Source organism: Conger conger, chromosome 16 (genome assembly GCF_963514075.1).
Source record: "Conger conger chromosome 16, fConCon1.1, whole genome shotgun sequence".
NCBI classification, from domain to species: Eukaryota; Metazoa; Chordata; class Actinopteri; order Anguilliformes; family Congridae; genus Conger; species Conger conger.
In genome coordinates, this window is record NC_083775.1 from 10,647,830 (window position 1) to 10,667,246 (window position 19,417).

General features: G+C 46.9%; 1 protein-coding gene across 1 annotated transcript; it reads left to right on the forward strand.

Annotated features, from left to right (window-relative positions):
- The first annotated feature begins 5,741 nt into the window (after positions 1–5,741).
- On the forward strand, positions 5,742–18,073 carry triobpb (TRIO and F-actin binding protein b). The gene is made up of 13 exons (XM_061224511.1): positions 5,742–6,143; positions 8,816–8,872; positions 9,657–9,725; positions 9,983–10,072; positions 10,535–10,644; positions 10,931–11,354; positions 12,299–12,530; positions 12,787–12,898; positions 13,957–14,116; positions 14,548–14,661; positions 15,580–15,666; positions 16,005–16,175; positions 16,910–18,073. The coding sequence occupies exons 1-12, from the start codon at positions 6,138–6,140 to the stop codon at positions 16,164–16,166; spliced, it is 1,623 nt and encodes a 540-aa protein (XP_061080495.1). The 5' UTR covers positions 5,742–6,137; the 3' UTR covers positions 16,167–16,175; positions 16,910–18,073.
- Positions 18,074–19,417: the final 1,344 nt, after the last annotated feature.

Below are 19,417 nucleotides of genomic sequence, written 5' to 3' on the forward strand. Positions count from 1 at the left end.
CTCCCCCTCACCCTCCCTCTCTCTCCCTCTCTCACACTCCCTCACCCTCTCTGTCTCCCTCTTTCCCACTCCCCTTTTCCCTCCCTCCCGCTCTCTCTCCCTCTCCCCCTCTCACACTGCCTCTCTCTCAGCACTCAGGATCGGAGTGATTACCCAGAGCTCAGTGGCTCCATTACCTCAGAGGAGGATTATCTGCACCTGCAGGACAGGGAGTGCCACCCCACCATGACCCGGCTAGATCCCCCTCCTCACAGACCCAACCCACGAGCCTGGATGGACGAGTCCAGGGGCAGGGAGGGCTTCAGCAGACAGTCTGGTGAGAATCACACCCTTCTTCATGTTCTGACATATAATCACTGATGACGTCTGTGGTTGCTTCTTATCTTGTGATAATCAGTTTGACGGACCTACTCCCAGTAATACGGTCTACTTCTAGATACTGAATGCTTTCTTATGCATGCATTTAGGAAGCAAATGAATACACCTGACTAAACAGAAACAGTTGAGAAGCCAACTGTCCAATTATTTTTGCTCCCCTAAAATGGGGGGTGGGTGACTCCCACAAGGCATGTCCCGCAAGGATCACCCGACGTGGATGTAAATACCCTCAAATCAAGGGTGGAAGTCTGTGCTTTATTTCATATTCATTGTTTCATTTCAAATCCAAAGTGCTAGAGTACAGAGCCAAAGGAACAGAAATTGTGCCAGTGTCCAAATACATATGGACTTCACTGCGAGTAATGAAGTATTTTGCACTTGCTCTGCAAAGTAACAATAATTATCTACTTATTTTGTGAATCTTCCTCAGCCATTCTCTTTGCGTCTCAGTATACTGACTTTTAAAATCACGGACACCCTTGGGCATGAGATCCCTTCGGGACAAGAGCCCGCCGACCCCTTTCCGGCACGCGGAGGCGGGGCGGGCCCTTCCCAGCACGCGCAGCCCGGAGCCCAAGGCTTCCATTCCCTTCCGGAACCCCGACCTCGGCGTTCCGTCTCACAGGCGGACCTCTGAGGAGCAGGGCCCCGACCCGCCTCCGGACGGCTCGCCCCCGTCCGCGCGGTGCCTCAGCCCCACCCCGTTCAAAGTGGCGGAGTCCCTCGGCTCCAGCGACAGAGGCCGCGTGGCCTCTCACTCCCTCTCCCAGCATCAGCGGACGGGACGCTCCGGCTCTCTCCAGAGGGGGGGCGGTCCTTCCCCGTCTCGGTCCTCATCTCCGTCTCGTAGCACCTCTCCGTTCAGACGGACGGAATCCTCAGGTTCCGCTCACAGGCAGACCTTTGATTCCACCACCTTTTCCCAGAGAAGCAGTCAGAGGTCCAGAAGCCCCTCCCAAAACTCCTTTGGACGCGATGTGGATTCCGGAGGCTTGCAGAGAAACCTGAGATCAGCAGTGAGCACCGTTAGCTCCAGAGTGCAGTCCAGCTCCTTTGAACACCTCAAGAACTCCATGAACATAACTGAGGCAAAAACCTTGACCATTAGACGTAAGCGCAGTGCCTCTCCTGTCAGGGAAGGCTATGGGACCCCCAATCAGACTCTTCAATGGAAAACTGAGACAGACACCTTCTCCAATAGTGTTTCCCGAGACAGTCGTAGCTCCTCCCCCTCAAGGAGAGGCTATGACCCACCCAGCCAATCCCTTCTGCGAAAAAATGAGACAAATGCCTCCTCCAGTAATCTTGGTCGTGATAGTCGTAGCTCCTCCCCCTCAAGGAGAGGCTATGACTCACCCAGCCAATCCCTTCTGCGCAAAACTGAGACAATTGGCTCCTCCAATAATCGTGGTTGTGACAGTCGTAGCTCCTCCCCCTCAAGGAGAGGCTGTGACCCACCCAGCCAATCCCTTCTGCGCAAAACTGAGACAAATAGCTCCTCCCATAATCGTGGTTGTGACAGTCGTAGCTCCTCCCCCTCAAGGAGAGGCTATGACTCACCCAGCCAATCCCTTCTGCGTAAAACTGAGACGAATGCCTCCTCGAATAATCGTGGTCGTGATAGTCGTAGCTCCTCCCCCTCAAGGAGAGGCTATGACCCACCCAGCCAATCCCTTCTGCGCAAAACTGAGACAAATGGCTCCTCCCATAATCATGGTCGTGATAGTCGTAGCTCCTCTCCCTCTAGGAGAGGCTATGACCCACCCAGCCAATCCCTTCTGCGTAAAACTGAGACGAATGCCTCCTCGAATAATCGTGGTCATGATAGTCGTAGCTCCTCCCCCTCAAGGAGAGGCTATGACCCACCCAGCCAATCCCTTCTGCGCAAAACTGAGACAAATGGCTCCTCCCATAATCGTGGTTGTGACAGTCATAGCTCCTCCCCCTCAAGGAGAGGCTATGACTCACCCAGCCAATCCCTTCTGCGTAAAACTGAGACGAATGCCTCCTCGAATAATCGTGGTCGTGATAGTCGTAGCTCCTCCCCCTCAAGGAGAGGCTATGACCCACCCAGCCAATCCCTTCTGCGCAAAACTGAGACAAATGGCTCCTCCCATAATCGTGGTCGTGATAGTCCTAGCTCCTCCCCCTCAAGGAGAGGCTACGACTCACCCAGCCAATCCCTTCTGCGCAAAACTGAGACAAATGGCTCCTCCCATAATCATGGTCGTGATAGTCGTAGCTCCTCTCCCTCTAGGAGAGGCTATGACCCACCCAGCCAATCCCTTCTGCGCAAAACTGAGACGAATACCTCCTCCAATAATCGCGGTTGTGATAGTCGTAGCTCTTCCACCTCAAGGAGAACCTTTGATGCACACAGCCAATCCCTTCAGCGCAAAACTGAGATGAACGCCTCCTCCCATAATCGTGGTCGTAACAGTCGTAGTTCCTCTCCCTCAGGGAGAGGCTATGACATCTCTCTTTTGAGGAAAACAACAAATAGTGAGGTCAGGTCAGACTCATCCTACATGAAGAACACCAGCAGTCAGGCTAGAGCTGACCCCAACCCATCGTATATGATTAAAGCCAATCACAAAGACACAAGATCAGATCCAAGCACTTCACCTGGCTCCTGGCGTGGTTCCAGCCTTTCCCTTCGTAGTCCTCCCACCTCCCGAAGCTCCTCCCCAACTAGACGCGACAAGGGGCCAAAAGTCCCCGCCGACTCCATGAAATCCAGCAGTCAGCTGACCAATCGAAGCAGCAGCAGGAGTAGAACCAACAGTAGGCAGGGCCCAGACGCTCGTAGCCCTTCGCCAGAGTGCAGAGGGTCGTCCAGTCGCAACAGGAGCCCCTCCGCTGACAGGAGGCGGCACACATCGTCCCAGAGTTCATTGTCTGAGTCCGAGTCCAGTCACGTCTCTGGAGGGTCTGGGGCTGCAGGGTTCAACAAGGAGGAGTACGCCATGATGGCCGACCTCCCCAGGGTGAAGACAATATTCCAGCGGGAGGGGTCAGGGCAGAGAGGGCAGAACCGCAGCCCAGAGAGGGAGGAGCGCTATAAACCAGCCAGGTAAAAGAAAAGGAACTAGTTTTGGGAGGGGGGGGGGGATTAATGTGTGGCCATTGTAAAATGACAGTGAGGGTAGTCTGTAATTTTCCAAAATGTTTGGCCGTGTCTCCTAATCCGCTCTGAGTTTGCATGCATGCGTGATATTCCTGCTTCTAACAGCCACTCTCGGGAGAAGCACAGCTACTCGGAACGGGATGAGTCCGGGGAGCAAGGGAGACGGAACGACAGAGCGAGAGACCGGCGGGACGGACAGGACGGAGTGGGCGGGCTCTCCCAGAGCCGCTCCCCCACCTCAGTGCACACGCAGGTACTCACTGAAGAGAGCTTGGAAATGTGGGAATGACGTGCGGTTCGGCTTGGGAAATTTGGTGCGCTGAACACAGATGTGCAGGTCAGATTTGGGAATGTGGAGCACTGTGGGGGTGGGGGTGCATCGATGTGGGGGCTCCAGGAACCCCCCCCCCTGCCCTATGTTCTGACCTCACTGGGTGAAGGCCTGCAGTGATGTCCACATTTAAAAATACAGCACACAGATTCTATCCACACTGGGCTGTTGCCAAGCAGCATGTAATGAAGGAGGGCATTATTACAGTATATGATACAGCACAGTACCCTGCAGTTAGACATTAGTGGTCTGACAGGGGAAGATATCATAGCAGGGAAGATATGATATGAACCCATACTGGTCTGTATCAATATACCAGTATCAATTATATGTGTGTGTGTGCGTGTGTGTGTGTGTGTGTGTGTGTTTGGCTGTCTGTCTGTCTGTCCGTCAGTCAGTCAGTCAGTCTGTCTGTTTGACAGACGGAGAGAGAGAGAGAAAGTACATTTTATGTTCTATTACTACCTGACAGTATATGTTGGTATTGTTTGAATACAGAGTTTCCCGGCTGACAGACTGGCTGGTAATTTCTCCAATCTTCAGATAGATGCAGCAGAGGGACTGCGCACGGGAAAGGCATGTAATCCCTGATCTGACATTAACACCAACCAAAACACTTCCAGTAATGAACACACAATGATTATTCCTGTATACACAATGATTATTACAATTATTATTATTATTATTATTATTATTAGAGGCAACTACAGTGTATGCATGCAGACCCTTGTGTTGTAGTAGCCCTGATGCGAGTGTATGTGGTACAGGGACACTAAATTAAAATGAAAATGAACAATATTCAATGTCAATAAATTCAATATTCAATAAATAACAATGTCACCATGTCTTACAGGTGCTCATTTACTGCTTCAGGTAACATTGTCAAGTCTGAGTCAGCTTGTTTTCCAGAGCCTGTGCTAATGCCAGTATAGATGGCTACTTCAGGACAGTACTTTGAGTATACAAAAAGTATTTCATCAAAGTATTAATATAAGGGAACTAACATGACATGGCCATTTTGCCTTCAAAATTATAACAGCATACTATTGGGGGTCGGTGAGATGGTGTACACACCCCCTCATCTGTCAGTCCCTCAGTATGTGTTTTTGTCTCAGAGTTCTTCAGTCTCCATACAGTTGTACTTATCATTAGCAGGGATCTACACTAACATTGTTTCCAAGGGGCCCCTCGTTTGAAAAATGTAGGAGCACATCCCACACAACTGCATCCCAATTAGTTGACATGCTAGAAGGTAGTTCACACCCATCTAATTCTTTGAAGTCCCAACGGCATACATTTCTAGCTATGCTGATGAGTAATATTGCACTCAGGTCTTTCTCTGATACTTTACATACCTAGAGCCTCAACAGGAACAGGTATGAATGGAATGCTGTTGAATGATCACATTCAAAATGCACCCACCGACACAATTGCTGTGTCCTGCTGTGTTCCATCACAACTGGTGTAAACTGTTTGATTTCTGCCAATATTTTCGAAACGTTTGTAAAAAATATATATATATATATATATATATATATATATATATATATATATATATATATATATATATATATAACATTTGGGAGCAGTAAAGAATAATGGAGGTTAAGACATCCTTCCTGAATCATCCGAAAAATTCGCTCTACGGAAAGGTGCAGGTGGGAATTTCGCACCATCAGCATGAAATGTAACGGCGTGAAGGACATTTCATGGCCTACAGTCTATGTTCATGGCACGTAACCGCGTCGGGTCTCAAAAGGGGCTGATCTGAGTGCAAAGTAGCCGTGTGCCTGGCTTTAGGTTGGTGTTAAATTCATTCATTTTATTCTAACTTGAGCCCTTTGATTGGTCAGTTTTAATTGTTTGCTTAAAGGTGATTGGTTGCGGACCCGCCCAGGAAGTAGCAGCTTGTGTAAGGGTGGCTGCTAACTTTTCTGAAGTTGTGGGAAGTCGGAAAAGAGTCAACTTCAGCTATTCTCTTTTTTTTTTTAAATCTGTTTTTGTGTATTCGTCTTAATTCTAAGCTGAGTAAATCAGATCTGTAGCGTTGAGTCCTGCAACATGTGTCTGTTTTAATTTCGACTAGCGGGTGGTTAGTCAGGTAGACATGCCGCGTTGCTATCCTGCCATCCAGTGCTCTCCATGTTAACTGGGGGCTAAAGTTATATTTTGCGTTAACAAGTGAAACCTAATTTACGGAGTTACAGTTGACTAATCTTTATTTGCGAATAAAATAAGGTTATAACTACCTAATAAATCTACGCTTCTCTTTTACAATCTACCTTTTTGGATTCAACAAACATGACGGTAAGTTCAACTTTCTTACGCTTTTTCCAAGTTGGAGAGCTAACGTTAAATTGTGCTGGCTAAGTTAGCTAGTACGCTAAGGAACTGGGTTAGTTTGGTTGGGGAGCGTGGCTAACCAGCTAACGATGATGTTGCATGTAAAGTGTTAACATAAAAAGTAACTAGCTTGAGACTGTTGTCAAACAGTTGTTGAGTTAAGCAGCTGGATATCTGCTATATAAACCAGCTGACGTTAGCTATCGCTTTTTTTTTCGTTTGAATAACGTTAGCTTGCTAGTTGGCTAACTTGGAGACATTAAATGGCTTAGCTGTTACGAAACTTTCCTCGCCGTCGATCTGCGTTTTTTCTAATTTGTCGTCCTCCTAATAAAAGGTTCGTTACATTGTTAACATGTTTTGGAGGTGGGTGTGTGTGCTTACTTTGTTGGTGGTACTGTAAGTGTGATTCATCTTAATGTTGTTCTAATGTTAGCTAGTTAAGACTAATCCTTCTACACTTTTGTTATGTTTAGGCTGGCAAGTAATGTACAACACGTGTAATATAGCTACATATTTACATTAATGGGGGCTGGAACTAGCTAACAGGACGTAAAACCTGTCTGTTTTGGTTTTGTTAAGTTATGTATAGCGTGCTAATGATTTATAATGGGTTTTTTTTTTATCGTCATCGAGCTTTCCATAAATTATGTTCCAAGATTAGCCGTCTGTTTCATTTATCTACCCCGAGCTTGCATATTCTGAAATATATTTACAGAAAGAAGTTTGTATCTTAATTTGCTCATAAGGATAAATTGAAACTGAAATGTGTTTTAGACTTCACTAATGTTGGGCAGGTAAAAAAATAATACATTCGTCCTTCAGTGACATGCACGTCCTTGAAATGAAATAAGTTTGAACTAAACGTGAAGTATCAAACGTTGCATCTGTTTGCTGTATGGGAGTGGGGAGTGGGGCAGCGACACGGCGCTTGTGTGTGCGCGCAGATACCGATCTGCTTTAAAGTGCTGCCGTTTTGATGTTTGCTTGTATTCTGAAAATGTAAAGCACGTACACACGTGACATCAAACTTTGCCGTTTCGTTTTCATCGTATTTCTTTATCCCCCTTTGCCCTTAGTGCCTGCTGGCATCACATTCTTTCATTATCTCCGTTGGAAGAATAGCAGGATTTTCTAACCTGCAGGCATTGGAACACTTTTTTTAAACAATGGCACAGGATGTTCATAAATCACAAAGGAATATCAGAATGAAAAAATATGTATGAAACTACTTTTCTTCAGCCTCATCAAAACATTTCAAATGTGAAAGCTGCTTCATGGCAAGTTTCAAAATATCCATAAATATGAGCAGATGCCCTGCAAGCTTATGTTTCAGACTAACCTGATCTCAACTCTTGCAATCAGTATGTACAGTCCTCTCAGATAGAGGGGGGAATGGTAGAGATCAAGATGAGGAATGTAAATAAGAAAGGTCAGTTGACTTCGACAGCCATCATGTCGACTCTTACATAGCAGTCATGTCGACTCTTAGGCAATAATCATGTTGATTAACAACCAGCTTCCATTTCAATGCCTTTTTCCTCCCCCTCTGCCGTTCCCCTCTATCCTGGTAGCTGTTTCTGTTTTGTAGCAATGATCTGTATTCAAAATTTTACAGCATTCTTGTGTTAGCCTCTCCTATACTGTAATGTCGAACAGGTTTTTTGTTGTCCTGTCTCCTCATTCACTTTGTAGGCCTTCTTGTGTCTCTCTCCTCTCCCTGGTTATCAGTATGTGATCTCCTCTGTGTTCCCCTGACTAACCCCCACAGTGCTTCTCTCTCTCTCTCGCTCTCTCTCTCTCTCTCTCTCTCTCTCTCTCTCTCTCTCTCTCTCTCTCTTTCTCTCTGCCTTTTATGAGGTTTTTGGTGTTTCCTGTTGCTTTTCACACTTCTCGAAATTATTGTCCCACAAGGGCTGTTCTCTCAAATACGTATGCAGTATGTACACACACATACATACATAAATGGTTGGCATTTATATAGCGCCTTTATCCAAAGCACTGTACAATTGATGCTTCTCATTCACACACTCACACACTGACGGCGATTGGCTGCCATGCAAGGCGCCGTCCAGCTCGTCAGGAGCATTTGGGGGTTAGATGTCTTGCTCAGGGACACTTCGACACAGCCCAGGCGGGGGATCGAACCGGCAACCCTCCGACTGCCAGACGACTGCTCTTACTGCCTGAGCCACGTCGCCCCCAATGCATGTATACCTTATACGCACATACATCTGCCATATGCATACACACGTAACCCAAATGCATGCACACACGCCATATGCACACACACACACACAGTCCAGATGCAGACACTGCTCTATTTTCCATGGTGCCCAGTGCTCATTTGGTCTGGCTTGTATTGCGTCAGCAGGGTGATGAATTGTTTTCTGCCGAAGAAAAGGTGTCAACTGTGCAGTATAAAACGCATGACTGTTTTTATATTTCTGCTTTTTTTTTGTTTGAATTCCAACCTGTTGTTTAAACCAGTTGTGGTTCTTTTTCTGCTTTAAGCAACTTGTTTCTGAGTGTGTTGGTTCTCCTTTCTTTACAGTCTCTGTGTTTGACGGGTAGTTCTGTCATTGAATATGGTTTAGAGTCCGTCATTAAAACAGTAATTTTCCCTTCATGAACAGCCTGACCTCCTTAACTTCAAGAAGGGATGGATGTCAAAACTGGACGAGAATGGAGAGGTAATGGAAATATGACTGTGTGTGTGAGTGTTTGTGTGTGAGTGTGTGTGTGTGAGTGTGTGTGTGAGTGTGTGTGTGAGTGTGTGTGTGAGTGTGTGTGTGAGTGTGTGTGTGAGTGTGTGTGTGAGTGAGTGTGTGTGTGTGTGTGAGTGTGTGTGTGAGTGTGTGTGTGAGTGTGTGTGTGAGTGTGTGTGTGAGTGTGTGTGTGAGTGTGTGTGTGAGTGTGTGTGTGAGTGTGTGTGTGAGTGTGAGTGTGAGTGTGAGTGTGAGTGTGAGTGTGAGTGTGAGTGTGAGTGTGAGTGTGAGTGTGAGAGAGTGAAGCGATAGTGTCCAAATGCGTGTATTGAAAGTGATAGATTCAAAGTATCTGTGTTTGTGTGTGTATGCAAAGATTCAAAGTCTGCGTGTGTCCGTGTGTGTATGAAGTGACAGTTTCTATTTCCAGCCTTGTGCACTCCTGAATGACAGTAGAGGTTTAGGGGTTTACCAGGAGGGTGTGTGTGGATGTCAATGTGTGGCTGTGTTTTTCCTTTGGTGTGGTCCATTAAGCGCTTTTTCACAAAACCCAAATAACATCCCTTAATCATAAAATGGTGCAATGACAACCCTGCATTATCTGCTACATTATCCTGCTCAGTGCCCTGTCTCTGAACGGATTGCATGCATGCAGTACATTTGGAAATGTGTGAAAATAGTGTTTGGTAATTATAGGCTGGTTAATAGGCAGTGTTGTGAAACTGGAGTAGGCTGAGTGGCATGTGTGTGCTGTCCTGTGTCTCTGCAGTGGAAAAAGCACTGGTTCGTGCTAACAGACGCTGGGCTGAGATACTACAGAGATTCTGGCGCGGAGGAGGTGAGCTTTTGCATACACACCATGCTGTTCCTGATGCGACACAGTGGTACAAACTGATAATTAGCCTAATGTTTGGATAGTTCCCATGCCAGTGTCAACAGGGCTGCATTATTGAGGAATGCTAAAGGTGAAGGTATTATTGGAATTTGTTGAAGCTTCTAGTCTTCCTTCAGAACTCCTGTAGTGGGTACAAACTAAAACTGTTGCCTTTAGACCCTGACTGTCCCATCACACATCTTTGTCTCTCCTCTTGACAGAAAGATGACCTGGATGGGGAGATCGACTTGAAGTCCTGCGTGAAGGTGTCCGAGTTCGATGTGGAGAAGAACTATGGCTTCCAGATACAGGTGTGTGAATCACAGTGGCTCTGTCTTCGCATGAAGTGGGTGTGGGTTAGTCTATGGCTTTGCGTGGTCAGATTGTTTTAGTTGTGTGTGTGTGTTGGCCTATCTCTTCTTCAGTAGTGTAATGTAGACACCCTCATACCCTGCGTGGCCTAAACTGGTCTTTTTTATTTTATTGTATCAGTAGATATGCCATTACAATAACGGCTTTTTAACATTCTTGTTCAGGCAAGTGGACCTGCAACTTCCAGGAAGTCAAACATTTATTATTCTTTTATTACATACTTTTATTACTTGTCTTGCAACTCTATAAGCACCCTCCCTTCAAGAGCACTTTGTTTTGCTTCTGCTACCACATTTATTTTTGAACGCTCTCCCTTTTCTCTGATTGAGTGTGATGTAGAGTTCTTCGTCAGTGTTTTCCCCGACGGTGGCCTTATTGGTGCGTTGTCTTCTCCCCCTCAGACCCGGGAGGCGGTGTTCACGCTCTCGGCCATGACGGCTGGCATCAGGCGGAACTGGATCGAGGTTCTGAGGAAGAGCGTGCGGCCCAGCAGCTCCCCGGACCTCACGCAGTGAGTGATGTGTATGAGAACACGGCAGAGCCCTGTGACTGCAGTGTCCATACTGTGTGTACTGTACTGTACTCTACACACACATGTTAAGACACGGCAGGATCGAGGCTGTACTCTACACACAAGTTAGGACTGTACTGTACTGTACACGCACGTTAAGACTTTCACAGTCAGTGCTGCTAGGCCTAGTACGCTGCCTTAATTGGTGCTCTCTCATTTCCTCCTCTCTCTATCTCCCTCTCTTCCTCTCCCTCTACCTCTCTCTTTCCCTCCTTTTCTCTCTCAGGCTGCCTGACAGCAGTAGCGATAAGGAGAATTCCCACTGCCTGTCCCGCCCGCTTTCATCTCGCTGGGGTTCAACCCGGCAAGCCCACAGCGACCCCAGGTCAGAGGTCACATCCTCTGCCACCGCGCCGCGCCGATTCGACTACGTAGAACTGGCTCCCGTGCCAACAGCCTCTCCCTCGCCAGCCGCCAATCAGAGGGAGGGGTCAGAGCAGGTCACCGGCAGGGAGACGGGCCACAGCCAATGGGAGGCCCTGCTGCACAGGAAGGAGGCGGGGTCTGGCTCAAATCAGTTGCTGCGCATCGAGGAGGAGATAGAGAAGAAGTGGGCGGAGTTTGAGAAGCTTCCTTTAAAGGAGATGAGATCGCTGCCGCTGATTGGCTCTCGTACTGGCCATCAAGCCAACGAGGCGCTGCAGAGGGAGGTAGTGAGTGGAGCTGTTTTTCAATTTGCAAAAAAGCAAATGAACAAAATTTATATAAATTTATATACGGATATAATTTATATACATTTTGTTGCTTCTGGGCTTTTGTTACTGTCAGGAGGGGTGAGCAATATGCACATAATGATGTCCTAATACTTACAAGTCTATAGTGCTATATCGTAATATATATCATGACATGCCCCCAATTACTTTTATTATTTTAATGTGGGGTGATGAAGCCACAAGCAAAGAGTAACGTTCATAAATATACCATGATTATGAGATATTTATTTATAGTGTCTGTATTAGTCACTTTATGCTCAGCACAGTTTACGGGTAATATATTGCTCACCATAGCTGTAATACAGGTTCTGTTGCTGACCTGTCCTTACAGTCTCCAGACAGTAGTGGGGTTTCCATCCAACTGTTTTATGCAAATTTAGAATTGGCCCCGAAAATACGTGGGTGTAAAAAAAAAAAAAAAAAAAAAGCCAGCAGAAATATTGCTAAAAGTTGTTACAGTAGTTATTCACATTCGCAGGAACACAACATTTGATTCAGATTTTGTTTTGGCTAATTTTAGGAAATTTATTTTCGGAAATTCGCTGAACGGTTTCGATGGAAACTTAGCTAGACAGAGCTTTCCTCTGGTCCTGAGGTTGGAACTGTAGTTTGAAAGTCTGCTCGCAGTGCTGAAGCGCTCAAAAGCAGATCTAAAAGAGCGCTGGATTCCCTGGCCTCATGTGGACGCCAGTATTGAGCTCATTTCAGTGCCGGTCTCAGGGAGCTGCTTTGCAGTGTGGAGGAAACGCTGTCAGGATGTTCGCAGAGAGCACGGCTGCTTTGCTGTGGTGTGTGTGCGGTATGCGGTGTGTGTGTGTGTGGTGTGCGGCGTGTGTGGGTGTGCGGCGTTCTTTAGCGTCCTCCCGGTTTCTCTCCCTCAGGTGGCGTCTCTGAAGCTGCAGCTGGAGAGGTTGAGGGGCGGGGGTGGGGGCGGGGGGCGGGGCGGGTGGGGCTGTGGGCCGGACGCTCCGTGCGGACGCAGTCTGGCGGCCATGGACAAGGCGCACACGCAGGCGCTGGACGAGACGCAGAGGCAGTACGAGCGCGAGGCCCGGAAGCTGGAGAGGGACAGGGACCGGCTGCTGTGGGAGGAAACGCAGGCCACCGCGCAAGGTCTGTACATCTGCGTGTCTGTACGTCTGTACGTCTGTACGTCTGTGTGTCTGTGTCTGTGTCTGTGTGTCTTTGTGTAAGTCTGTCTCTTTGTGTCTCTGTGTGCCTGTCTCTCCGTTTCTCCGTCTGTCTGTCTGTCTGTCTGTCTGTCTGTCTGTCTGTCTGTCTGTCTGTCTGTCTCTCTCTGTGTCTGTCTCTCTGTCTGTGTGTCTGTCAGCGTGTAAACCATAAAGTTGTTCTCCATCTGTTTCCGTAGCGATGGAGGTGCTAAAGAAGGCGCACAGGGAGGAGCTGCAGAGGGAGGTGGAGAGGGTCAGGAGGCTGTGTGGGGGAGTTGCTGATACAGAGACTCTAAACTCCCAGCATCAGTGAGTCCCTCCTCTCTGCACGGCTGTGCATGACTGCAGCTCATAGGCATTCTAACAAGAACTCACTCATAATCACTCTACCCAGTCCACACTCATAATCATTCTACCCATTCCACACTCATAATCATTCTACCCAGTCCACACTCATAATCATTCTACCCATTCCACACTCATAATCATTCTACCCAGTCCACACTCATAATCATTCTACCCAGTCCACACTCATAATCATTCTACCCAGTCCACACTCATAATCACTCTACCCAGTCCACACTCGTAATCATTCTACCCAGTCCACACTCGTAATCATTCTACCCAGTCCACACTCGTAATCATTCTACCCAGTCCACACTCGTAATCATTCTACCAAGTACGCAGTCATCATTCTTGTAACAAATACGCAGTCATCATCGTTCTACCAAGTACACTCTCACAATCATTGTAATAAGTATGCACTCTTCAGTCTGCACTGGCTCTCTGGCTCTCTGGCTCTCTGGCTCTCTGGCTCTCTGGCTCTCTGGCTCTCTGGCTCTCTGGCTCTCTGGCTCTCTGGCTCTCTGGCTCAGGGAATGCAGACTCATTTAGCCATGCATCGCTCAGCACTGTGGCAAATCTGACATGTTTGTCCTTGGCTGAAGGAATTCTTTCATATTTCATCCACGGTGGTAAAACCAGGCCTTTCATGGACAGCACCAGTGGACAGACAATACACACCCACACATGCACACACACTCTTTCTCAGACACACACACACCGTCTCGCACACACACACACACACACACACACGCACCTACGCACACGCACTCTTTCTCAGACACACACACACCGTCTCGCACACATGCACACACGCACACACGCACCTACGTACACGCACTCTTTCTCAGACACACACACACCGTCTCGCACACACACACACACACACGCACACACACTCTTTCTCAGACATGCGCACACCGTCTCGCACACACACACACACCTATGCACACGCACTCTTTCTCAGACACGCACACGCGCACGCACACACACTTCTCACACTCATGTTGTCTCCTGTCCCTCAGGTCGGAGATTCACTCCCTGCGCAGGGAGTTGGACAGCCTGTCGGAGAGATACTCCCAGAAGTGCCTGCAGCTGAACAGGGCCGAGCAGAGCAGTGGGGAGCGGGAGCGGGAGGTCAGCCGCAGGGAGAGAGAGATGGAGCAGCTGAAGAAGGAGAACCAGGTGGAGGAGAGCAGGAAGTGCGGGGGGGAGGCAGGGAGGGAGGGGGGTGTCATTTGTGCACGTGCAGAATACTGTGTAGCAGCCTGGGCTCTGATGTCCCAACCGGAGGGTCACGGGTTCGAGTCCTGCTGGGACACAGCTGTGTAAACCTGGGTGCTTTCCTGCAGACACTGCAGTAACGGCAGACTTACAAAGTAGCCTTTTGTAATGCTGAGTCTTTACAAGGGCAAATGCAATAGTCGGTGTGATTCCAGTACTGCACGTTTTTGCAAGTCCTGTATGTTCAGGCTGTCTGCGCTGCTCTCATTCTCAGTCCGAGCGCTCTGCATTGTGCCTTCACTTCCTGCCATTTCCTCTGTCACTATTTCTGTCTGTAATTCGCTCTCTCTCTCTCTCTCTCTCCCTCTCCCTCTCCCTCCTCTGTTCCTCAGGAGCTGCAGTCCCGTCTGATGGAGGAGATCAGCCGCATGAGCACCTTGGTCAAGGGTGAGGGGTCGGAGGGCGTCTCCCCTGACGACTGTGAACGGAACTCCTGTGAACTGGAGGTCAGTCATGGAGGATGATGATGATGAGGATGATGATATATGAGGATGCAGACTGGGTGGTGAATACCACGCCTCATTGTTAGTCTCACATACCACTGAATGGAGGTTTTGGTGAGGCCTTTGGCGTGGGGTTGAATGTTTTAGTGCATTATCCTGCACAGTGACATCTGGTGGTGGGTCACAGGTACTGATGCACACGCAGTCAGTTCTCGAAGCTCATGTTCTCTGTAAAGGTTGGAGCTGCCAGGTGGTTCTGTTTGTCATGGCATTGCACTGTGATTGTTCAAAGTCAGTGGGTGTGTCCCAATATTCTTTAAAAAAAAAAGAAAATGGATACTCCTTTCCTCCCTTTCGACCCCCCCCCCATCCACCCAGTGTGGGGGGAGGAAAGGAAGATACATTTTCCCTTTTTTTTTCTCCTTTTTTTTGTGTGTCTTGGGACACGCCCAGTGAGTCATCCATGGCACAGGGATTACTCCTGCTCAGGATTAATGATGCCTTGCAAAAATGATCGCTCTTGTGTGATTGGTTCTTAAGCTTATGGCTGTACCAGTGCTCTGTAATGCTCTCAACTCATTGGTTGTACCAGTGTTCGCTAATGCTGTCATCGCGTTGGCTGTATCTGTGTTCTCTAATGCTCTCATCTCATTGGCTGTACTATTGTTCTCTGATGCTGTGATCTCTGTAATCTCTGTTACATTACATTAATGGCATTTGGCAGGCGCTTTTATCCAGACTATGCAGGAGACAATCCTCCCCTAGTGCAATGCAGGGTTAAGGGCCTTGCTCAAGGGCCCAACAGCTGTGCGGATCTTATTGTGGCTACACCGGGGATCGAATCAACAACCTTGCTGGTCCCAGTCATGTACCTTAACCACTACAGACTTACCCCAAATGTTGATCTCATTTGTCTTGCAGGTGCTGTTGCGGGTGAAAGAGAGGGAGGCGCAGTACCTGTACCGGGAGATCACCTGCCTGAGGAACGAGCTCCAGTCTCTAAACACGGTAGTGATTCACTGCGTGTGCGTGCGTGTATGCCTCTGCGTTTCATAATTACATGACATTACATTACTGCCATTTGGCAGACGCTTTTATCCAGAGTGACGTACAGTTGATTAGACTAAGCAGGGGACAATCCTTCCCTGGAGCAATGCAGGGTTAAGGGCCTTGCTCAAGGGCCCAATGGCTGTGGGAATCGAACCGCCGACCTTGCGGATCCCGGTCATGTACCTTAACCACTACGCTAATGACCAATGACGGTCTAATTAAGTCTGTCCTGCTTTGTGGTTTGCCGGGGATTGGGCTTCTCTCACGCTCTCTGGCTGCCTTTCTGCCCGGTCCAGGAGAAGCAGACGGCTTGCGAGCGCTACAAGGAGGCCCACGCTGAGCTGGACCTGATGAAGAGCCGCAGCGAGCAGGAGATCGAGGCCCTGAAGGATCGTCTGAAGCTGGCCTTGGCTGCGCTGCATGAGAGACAACAGCTTGGGAACAGCCTGGACCACTGAGACTCACAGGTACACAGTCCTGGAGCACTGAGACTCACAGATACAGAATACCGGAGCACTGAGACTCACAGATACAGAATACTGGAGCACTGAGACTCACAGGTACACAATACTGGACCACTGAAACTCACAGGTACACAGTCCTGGAGCACTGAGACTCACAGATACAGAATACTGGAGCACTGAGACTCACAGGTACACAATACTGGAGCACTGAGACTCACAGGTACACAATACTGGAGCACTGAGACTCACAGCTGCACAATACTGAAGCACTGAGACTCACAGATACCCAGTACTGAAGCAGTGAGACTCACAGATACCCAGTACTGAAGCAGTGAGACTCACAGATACATAGTACTGAAGCAGTGAGACTCACATTGGGACACACCAAGCATTTCTATGGCTGACGTGTTTCACATCATTATATTTGAGCTGTCATTCTTCAGGGAGGCAAGTTGTGCTGGTACATTGATTTCTGTGCGTCACAGCTCTCTGGAACCAATTGGTAAGAAGTGACTGCTCATTAAAGCTTAACTCTATTATCATGAATGACATCCTGTTGGTCCAATGGTAACCGACTGCTTAATGCACTCTTAGTATGTGGAGCATGACATTGTAGGCACAGAATGCCATAGGAACACAGATGTGTCCAGAGAACTCTCATCCTCAGTTCATCCATATCATGAACCACTTCTCTCTTATTAATAATGCTCTTTCTGTCTCCTTTTGCATTCTATTAGTGACCTGGGCAATGCGGACATGGACCCTAAGGAACGAAAAAGGCCTTCCAGTGTATTGGAAGATGCAGATAGTGCCTTAGCTTTCAATCAATCAGCCAATGAGCAGTGAAGACTGGCCTCAGCTGATCAGTTACATACACTGGGTCGCCCAAATATGAATCTGCACTTTTTTATCTTTGGGTTTTTTATTGTGCGTGTGAGCGAGTGAGTGTCTGGGGGGGATGGGGTTATTTTTAAGAAGTACTTTTTTACGGAAGCATTGTGTCTGTCCCGTGGATAGGTGCAGTGCAATGCAATACAGTACCTAATTGGACTTTCGTTTTTGTTGTCTTATGAATCCATTGCAATTTCCACTACAATTGACACAGATCACAGATGTATTAATTCATACCATTCCCTGAACGATCAAACCTCCATAACAAGGGCTTCAATGTTCGATTAGTTCCGTAGCCATGGTTTATTTTAGGCTGACGGGGCGAAATGACGATTCTTATCAGCAAATCATATATTTTCTTGAAGGTTTATTTTATTTTTTTAACTTTTGGAAATGTAAAACGAGTAGCCTGATTCAGAAGTAGAGCTTCTGTACACGGGAAGGATGTCTTCCTGTCGGAGTGTTTTACAGCTCTCTCTGCACTTATTCAATGCTGAAATACATTTGACAACTTGTGACTATGAATATGAATAAATACTCATGAAACGGGTCACCGGGAAGGTCAGAGAACCTAAAATGAATGCTCAGTCGATGTAGAGAGGGAGAGCTACACCACTCATCTCATTTTGTGCCTGGCAGATTACAGTGCTTTACTGCGGCTTTCTTGCGCTTCTCAGCTACGATCCGTTTGGATGGTTGAAATAATTAGTTCACTGTTGACCCCCTTCCATTTAAAACTGAAAAAGAGATTGAGGCATCGCTTATGAAATGTCAAACCAGCTGGACCAGAGTGTGAGTGAGTGCGTGAGTGTGCCACAATGACCTGGTATTGCTTCAATGAGCCAATGTTTTTATGTGTTGTGTTAAGAGGTATGAGGAGGTGATCGACTGGATATCTGTCTTTTATAAGAATACTAAAAAATTGACAGAATTATTTTTTTCCATATTTAAAGTACACATGTCTATATGTAAAGTATTGTCATTTTACAGTCAATAAAATTAAATTTGAATGTGTTGTATTTTTGAGGATGCCTGTTGCCCCAACATTGGTGGAATTTCTAATTAAACGTTATAATAGTATAGTCATTCTTTGATCCATGTGCCCATAGGTTTAACAGCCTTTCCTTTCACTGCAGCCCAGTACCTAACTAAAGGTTGTAGCTATGTCAGTTGGATGATAATAGTGTATTAAACAAATATTACAGTGGGTTTCTTTTTTCCTTAGGAGTAAAATGTATGGATGATCATTTGGTTAACATGGTGACAGATGATGCGTGTTTACCTAAAATGAGAGTACAGTGTATAAAAAGGGCTCTTATTCCTACACTAATCACCCTATATGTACCCTCAAAATGAAACCTGACAGTCTGTCTTTTAACCTCATATTAATTGTTTTATTCCAAGTCCAAAGTGCAGGAATACAGAGCCAAAACAATAACTGCCACTGTCCCTTTGTTATTCATCTACACTCGGTGCACTATTTTGTGGGTAGACCTGTACACCAAATATTTAATCAGCCAATCATGCGGCAGCAACTAAAGTATTGAGTATTTCAGGGAACTGCTGATCTTCTGTGATTTTCAACAGTCTCTAGAATTAGCAGAAAATGGTGCTAAAAACTAAAATCATCCAGCGAGTAGCAGTTCTGCAGGCAAAATCGGGCTGTTAATGAGAGAGGTCAGAGGAGAATGGCCTGACTGGTTGAAGCTGACAAGAAGGTGACCGTAACGCAAATAACCATGCATTATAACAGTGGTATGCAGAAGAGCATCTCTGAACACACAATGCATCTATCCTCTTAAGTGGATACGCTACAGCAGCAGAAGACCTATTGAAGTGCTCGCTGAGTGTCTATAAATAGAAAAGTAGTTAAGACTACAGGAATAAACAATTACTGTGTAATTGCATAGATGTGGCTACCATGAGTTATAACTGGTTATTCACTCTGTAGCAATAACAATCAAATTGTATGTATATAGTGCATCTTACAAAGGATTTGTCAGGACACAATTTAGTCAAACCTGGCCTAAACCAGGGTATATTTAAGTGGTCGGCAGAATAATGCATGTATATAATTTATAGTTTAAATGTGAAGAAATGATGGACACATGAGTGATCAAATGCCCTATGGGACTTTCCTCTATACAATGGCCAAATTCTAAAGCCCAAGAACTAATCATACAAGAGCAATATAAAGTGGTGTGAGGCTTCATGTTTTGCACATATTTGTTGTCATGTCTGGTTAAACCAAGTATTGCCTATTTGTACACATGATGTGGTCTTCTTGGCAGCCCATTTTGTTAGATGTGAGAATGCTATTTGTAGGGATAAGGAATATTTTTCCCCATACGTAG